The sequence below is a fragment of the Theobroma umbraticum genome, unplaced genomic scaffold, assembly GCF_002168275.2.
Source record: "Theobroma umbraticum cultivar Fairchild unplaced genomic scaffold, ASM216827v3 scaffold_95.0, whole genome shotgun sequence".
In the NCBI taxonomy this organism is placed as follows: Eukaryota; Viridiplantae; Streptophyta; class Magnoliopsida; order Malvales; family Malvaceae; genus Theobroma; species Theobroma umbraticum.
In genome coordinates, this window is record NW_018397257.1 from 11,533,878 (window position 1) to 11,541,316 (window position 7,439).

General features: G+C 33.7%; 1 protein-coding gene across 1 annotated transcript; it reads left to right on the forward strand.

Moving 5' to 3' along the window:
* The first annotated feature begins 4,469 nt into the window (after positions 1 to 4,469).
* Positions 4,470 to 5,748, forward strand: LOC110413056 (uncharacterized). The gene is made up of 4 exons (XM_021423777.2): positions 4,470 to 4,678; positions 4,785 to 4,875; positions 5,263 to 5,389; positions 5,495 to 5,748. The coding sequence occupies exons 1-4, from the start codon at positions 4,470 to 4,472 to the stop codon at positions 5,746 to 5,748; spliced, it is 681 nt and encodes a 226-aa protein (XP_021279452.2).
* The last annotated feature ends 1,691 nt before the right edge of the window (positions 5,749 to 7,439 follow it).

The window sequence follows — 7,439 nt, forward strand, 5'->3', positions numbered from 1 at the left end:
TTTTGTCTCTTTGTAATGAACCGGGTTACTTAGGAACAAACTGTTTACTAGCATCATTCACCAGACAGAAATTAAGAGAAACCATTTCTTTACTCAATACATGAAGGATAGCAGATGACTGAATTTACATTGACTGCAAGATCAATCCTAAGCAGTTATATCATCCCCTGAAACGTGAAAATCTCTATACTTAACACTTTGCTATCCAGAAATCAATGGCCAAACGAGAAATATGGCAAATTTGAAATGGTTTATACAAACCCCAAATCCAACAATACATAGACGTCTGAATCACATGATTTTAATCCTCAATTGCATTGCAATTTCTATCTGTTCCCCCCTCCGAAATCAATAGCATAAATTACCAACTCCATTCTGAAACTATCAGGCAGCACATATTTCATCCAGCACTCTCTTCGAAGTGAGAAAAACTCGTCCATGATGCAAAGGAAAGAAACAGAAAACTTAGCATGAAACTAAAAACTAGCTGCTAGATCTCACTTCCAATAACAGGTAAGTCAAATTCCAAAGAACAGGATAAAAAAATGCAATCAGAGGAAGTTAATTCCTAAGAATTGAGCTCATCATTCATAAAGATGTAGTTAAAATCGGTTAATCATGTCAAAACTAAGCTTAAGATGCGTTGACCCTGTTAATTTCTTTGGGACGAGGTAATTGCCGATTGGGAGTATGAATTTAACATTAGAATCGGAATCGGATAGAATCATCCGAATCACGAAATCTCGAACTCCAATGCAACCAAAAGAACGCATCGTTTAGCGATAAGAGCAAAGCAGGCTTACACTGACCTGATCAAGGCCTCGTTTGGCAGTTTCTTGCCAGAGTAAAAGAAACGCAAAAATAACGCCGCAGCAAACCGCGGCGGCTAACAAGTCAGACACCACCGGATTCTTATCTAGCATTATTAACCACCGCCAATCTCTCTCCCTCATCCGTAGCTAAAAACGAAGCTCACTCCTTACTAAAAACAAGAAACGCTAATACAATAAAAAAGTAAAAAATTCGTAAGCTTCCAAAATTGACTGCTTAGCTGGACAGAGTTATACCTAAGTCAGAATTTTAAAATGTTTAACTCCACAATAATAATACTAACAGTCAACGAAAGATAAACGAAACCAGGTGTCCGGAGTTTTTGACAACCTGGTCAAAGAGGCGGCGTTTGGCGGTCTCTTCCCAGACACGGAGGACCGAGAGAGCGACGAAGCAGGAAATCACGGTGGCGGAAACGTCGGAAAGGACCGGATTTTGAGGAAATATCATGGCGGCAGCGGGAGGCGTCGGATTTCGGCCGCGTTTTCGGGAGTTTGTCGATCGTAAACTGATACGGTTACTAAATTCGTTGCTGCTGGTGGCGGTGAAGGAGAGAGATACGTGAGGGTCGAAGATGAAGTTGTTGAGCTTAGAAGAGAGTTTAGGAATTGTTGAAGAGTAGAAAGGCACAGCTGTAGAAGCCATCCGAAGTTATTAATTTTTCTGTCTTTTTCTCGCCAAAATCGTCATTGACTTTTTGGTTGTTCGTTTTCCGGTTAGAGCAACGGCAAGTCTAGTGGGCCAGGACCACTTAGCGGATTCGAATCTGTCAGGAGTGGATGCCCGATTAAAAACTCAGAATCCGACCCGACTTGATTAAATCGAATCGGATATTAATTTTAGTATGCAAAATCGTATTACTCGAATTTAATCGAATGGGGTACTCAATTAAAATTCACCAACCACCATTCCTAGGTGGGTGTAGTGTCACGGGGTCATTACTCTCTCTCCCATAAGCCGGCTTATGGGGGAGAGAGTAATGATTCCGTAACAAAGTGGTATCAGAGCGGACCGGTTCTCGTTCTGACTCACGCCAAACGTCCGGCCAGGTGGGGCTGGTCCAGTGGAGCCCAACGAGGTAGGCAGGGTGGCCGACGGCAACGGAGGCATTGCCGATTCGGGTGAGTGAGAGTGTCACAAGGAAAGTGCCTCTATCCCACATCAGACAGGAACGGGAAGTCCTGGGCTCCTTATAAGCGGGTGTGTTGCATACCCCTATAAGCCGGTTTGTGGGGGAGAGAGTAATGACCCCGTGACAGTAGCACGTTGATTCTTCCGTAGGCTTTGCCGAGGGTACATGACGTATGTATATCGACAGTAATAAATGTGACGTTACCCTGTATTAATTTTGCCTATTTGTCTTACTAAAAAGTTTATTAATAAATATAATTTTTATCTAAAAATATAGTAATTGTTTGTTACAATTTGAATATGGTAATGAAAAGCGCAATGTGACACACATACCTATATAACAAACTCATATCATTAAACAATTATTAAAAAATATCAAGACAAAAATTTCATCGTTCTAAATAACATATTTCGATTGTAATTAAACTTTGTTTTAAAAAATCTGTCAATCGAGTTATTAACAGTTTAAAGAATAAGTGAATTTGTCACCTTTCGAATTGAACTTTTAAAGATTGGATATGTAAAATATATTCCCCAACCTCCCTCAAGTGAAATTGAATTTGAATTATATATGAGCTTTTCATGTATCACACATATAAATAATCTATTAGAATATAAATATATATTTAAATTTCTCAGCAATAAAAATGATCGACAACTAATTAATTATTAATTAGGATTTAATTTTGTGTCAATCAATTAAAGTATTAGGCAAGTGTTAGGCAACAATTAGTTAAATTGATTCACCTCTTGCAGTTTCTTGGGCCATATGGAAGTAATTAACCAATGTAAGAAAATATGGGAATAAAAGAAGAAGTTTTTTACAATTTAATTTCATATTTAAGTTGTTTATGTTAAAATTCAGTAGCATTAAATATTTTTCTAATCTATATAAGTGTTTAATTTTTCATATATAAAATTGCTTTTCTCGATACCAATCATAAAAATGAATCATATCCTGAAAAAATTATAAATTAATTATACTACCTATACTTTCTTCTAAAGCTTAGGTATATGCATATAATTAAGTAATGCTTCTATCTATATATTAAGCTTTTAATGTCCCAAAAAATTTCTATTAAGCTTTCTAAAATTGTACTACCTATACTATGAATAGGGTCAATAAAATTCCAAAAGTTTTGAAATATGTTGACTATAGCATGTTCTAAGTCGATTCTCTTTATTTATAGTAATGCATACAAATTTCTTGTTCGTCGAATTAAATTCAAATTCCTCTTCTTTAAATAAAGATTATATATATATATATAAAATGAGATCTTGCATCACCGACAAAGCCAAGGGGTAACGGTTGGTGGTAGCCGTCACCATTTAATTTTTAATTTTTTTATTATTTATGTATAAAAATTGCTATATATATATGTATATAGTATGATTATCTTTATAATTACCTTTTAGTTACTTTTCATATAAAATTTTGAATTTACCATTATTTGACATGTAAATGACTTAAATCATTTCCAGAATCCATACACATTAATCAAATGACTTTCCAATTTTTCACTAAGACATACATGGATATATTTCTTAGGGTTCCATATATGAAACGATGACATGGTGTTTCCAGGTCAGGAACACATCTTGGAGCATTTGATTTCCCTTGAATGGACAACTGTACAATTATTTGGAGCCTCTTGTTTTTTTTTTAAGGCAATTTGGAGCCTTTTGTTCACTTTTAATACCAGGTTATTACAAGTTAACTTATAAGGTAACAATAAAGAAGGTAAAAACAACTATTTCTAATACAGCTCAAATGCCAGATTACCTACCACAATGGGAGAAGTGCAAAGACTAATTCACCCAAATTAAAAAAAAAAAGATTATTATTATTTTTTTAATCAAAATCCTGGACATGCATATGGGCTCTAGCTAGAGAGGGTGAAGTGTTGCTTAGAGGCAGGTTATGTTTGAAATCCTGCTGCAGTATATTTGTAAGTTTAGGTGATATTTTCACTGTTAACTGTGCTTTGTGAATCTCGTGGTTAGCATGAATTCTGTAACATTTTGATTACTTATTAATAAAAATCTTTGTAGCTTAACAAGAGAAAAAGAATCCTGGTCATTTTGGGTATATTAGAGGCTTAAACCATATATGGAAATCAAATAGATACATGCATATCACTATGCATGAGCATTGGAGAATTTAGCAGGTAGCCCTGGCTTATAAATAGGAAAAGGTCTTAGGCTTACTTGCCTCGCTCTTTTCTCTCTTTTCATAAAGGTACGTCTGTGTACGTTTCGTGAAAATAATGTTTTTATTGATTCTTTAGTTAAATTTTAAGCGAATCGATTTAAAATATTTTTTACATACGCAATGATTTCAATTCTTTCGCTTCATTTGATGTTGCTATAGTTTACTTCTTTTGGTGTTTAGTTGCAAGCTTCTTATTCTTGAGAGCAAGCCACAAACACTCTGACAAGATTGTTGGGGTTGTTTTACTTTCTTGAATTGAGTTCAATTTTTTGCAGGTGACAAACTTGTTGAAGCAATGGAAGGAATTAAGATCGAAAATGTTAAGCAGACCCCCGATGCTCCATTGCCGATGTTACCATCCAGCGGAAGTGGCGAAGCTGACCATGAGATGGCTCCTGCTGATCAGATTGATCAATCCAAGACTGGAAAAGAAGTTCCTGATCAGGTTCCTCAGGGTCAAGGACGAGGGCTTGGTAATAACATGGACCCCAAGAAGCTCAAAAGGTAAACAACATCTCATAGTTCTATTTTATATTAGAGATTCAGGTATGTTTTCTCGAGAAGGTTTGTGAATGTTTTATGCTCTTTGTATTTTCTTCTGGCCATGTAGAATTACTGCAGGCCGTGAATATTCACTAAGGTATCGACTCAAACAGCAGCAACACACTGCACAGCTGGAAACAGACGTAAGAAGTCTCCAGGTAAACAAAAATCATGCATTGCTTTTATGTTATGTTTATGAGTTTTGACATAAAAAAGTTCAAATAAAAAGAATTTGTAAGGTTATATCTTTTGGGAATAAATCGAATGTATAGATCGAATCCAAAAGAATCGAATGAAAGAAAAAGAGGAATAATATCAAAAGAGAAAGTTTTTTTTTTTATTATCATAAATGAAATTTTTATACTTTTTGTAAATCCGTAAAGTACGGATGTTCAAAATAACATTATGTGTCTTAATCGTAATAGAATAAGATTTCAAATAAAAAAATACAAAGGATCGAAATGGTGTCACGTGTCTTAATCTTAATAAGTTACAACTTTTGTCATAAGAAAAGAAACCCTAACACTATCTTTATATGTATACAGGCTGAATTGGCAGTCAACTCTTCAAGGATCAAGTATGCTGATACTCGTAACTCATTGTTGCGAGCGGAGAATAGTTGCATGCAACAAAAACTGACTGCCTTGACTCGACAACTTGCGTTCAAAAATGGTTTAATCTCCCCTTTCTCTCAATCTGTTTCTCTCTTTCCGATGTGTATGACAAAATGAGTCAAAAGAAAAAAACAAAAGTGATGTTGGGATATCTTTTCTGCAGCTGAATATCAGCAGCTGAAGCTGGTGAGGGAAGAGCTGAAGGAAATGTCTTTGCTGTATCAAGCACCGTATCCACCAATATTCTCCCAAAAAGAGAACTACGGCTACCAGCTGGTGAATATGGCCCTGAATCAACCAGGATTCAATCAATTTATGGAACCAGCTGGGGCGCTGGACATGCAGAATCAAAACTGGGAGAACCAGTTTGGATTTGGTCATCCCAACAACGAAGACATCAACCGTGGTCCCATGTAAAACTTCCAGCTTCTGCCCGGGGCGGAGAAGATCGATCTCCCTGTTTTTAATCTTTAGTTTTCGTGCTTGTTGTTCTAGCTTGTCGGGCTTGTTATTTTCAGTTTAATTTGCATGGACTTTTCATTTGATCAGTACCTTTATGGATCTAATAAAGGGAGAAATATTTCGGACGTGAGATTAAGTTTCATTTAGGATTGAATACATTACAACAAATTTGATTTGAGATTATACATTTTTTTACAATATCATTATAGATTTAACTATATTATGTAAATTTTTTATAATATTATAAATAAAATATGATTATAAAAATCATATACGGTAACAAAAATCGTTAAAAGAATGGTTTTTAATTATTATTTAAATTGATATTTTTATTGATTGTTAAAAATGTTATTATTTTTATTGATCATTAGAAATGATATTTAGATTGATTGTTAAAAAATTATTTTTATTTTTAATTAAAAATGATATTTTTTGAATAGTTTAAGAGTTTTTCTAAGTATTATGTCAAAAATTATTTCTATCAATCACTAAAAATGATATTTTGATTGATCAATAAAAAAATTACTATTTTTACCGTTTTTTAAAAGTGATATTTCGATCGATCGTTGGAAAAGTTATTTCTATCAATCATTAAAAAAAATATTTCGATCGATTGTTAAAAAGATTACTATTTTGATCGATTATTGAAATGTAATATTTCGATCGATTGTTGAGAAAGTTATATCTATTAACCCTTAAAAATTATTTTTGGATCGATCGTTAAAATAGTTATTATTTTAATTAATCATAAAGTGATATTTCGATCGATCATTGATAAATTTATTTTTATAAATCATCAAAAATGATATATTTTAATAGATCACTAAATCTATTATTATTTTTACTGTTTCTTAAAAGTGATATTTCGATATATGATTAAAACTAGAAAAACAAACTTGCAAACAATTGTAAAAAAAAAAATGAGAGAGAGAAAAAGACAGAAGCCAAACTTATCTTTTCTATTTCTTTTTTTTGAATCAAATCCTATTATATTTGATGATATTCATTTGAGTGCTTCGAACTCATTAGTGGAAATGCTTTGAAAAAAAAAAGAAAAAGTAATAAAACAAAATGTCCTTCATGAACTAGAGCTAATATGGCAATGCATTTGGCATAGTTTGGCTGACCAATTAGCTGCAGAAACAATGATTATGGTTCCAAACTTGCCTTGAATTCAGTTTCAAGAGTCTTGTATCTTTCTCGTGCATTCAAATTACTATAGTTAAAGCGACAGCTACTATGTTTTTCCCTTTAAAAGGGTCTGCTTTTATTGCCATTGAAAAGGGCAGAATTTTACCCTTCTTAGAGATAATCATCAATGTCAGAAGAAAAAGCCAAGTTCATGAGTTAAATAACTTAATCAACCCTGCCAGAATTTACTAGACTATCCTGGTTGAACACTAATTTTTGACAATTTGCTCTCTTTATGTGGGTAATTCTGTATTTTTGACATAAGGCTTAACCATGGGTGTTTTGAACTCAGGTTTTGTTCTAACATTTCATATATGGTAAGTCACCTGGGTTTTGTGTATAAATACCAGGCCAAGCAAGGTTCTTAATCACAAAGCACTTTGCTTACATCTTTATAGGGTTAGTTTGAGTTTAAAGTAGATTTTCCTTTTATGAGGTTTTTCTTATCTGCTCAC

Excerpts from the sequence above, each read along its gene's own strand:
- LOC110413056 (XM_021423777.2), top strand. The coding sequence starts at position 4,470 with ATGGAAGGAATTAAGATCGAAAATGTTAAGCAGACCCCCGATGCTCCA. Across the intron at positions 4,876-5,262 it reads CAGACGTAAGAAGTCTCCAG|GCTGAATTGGCAGTCAACTC; the intron begins GTAAACAAAAAT and ends ATATGTATACAG. Across the intron at positions 5,390-5,494 it reads ACAACTTGCGTTCAAAAATG|CTGAATATCAGCAGCTGAAG; the intron begins GTTTAATCTCCC and ends TCTTTTCTGCAG.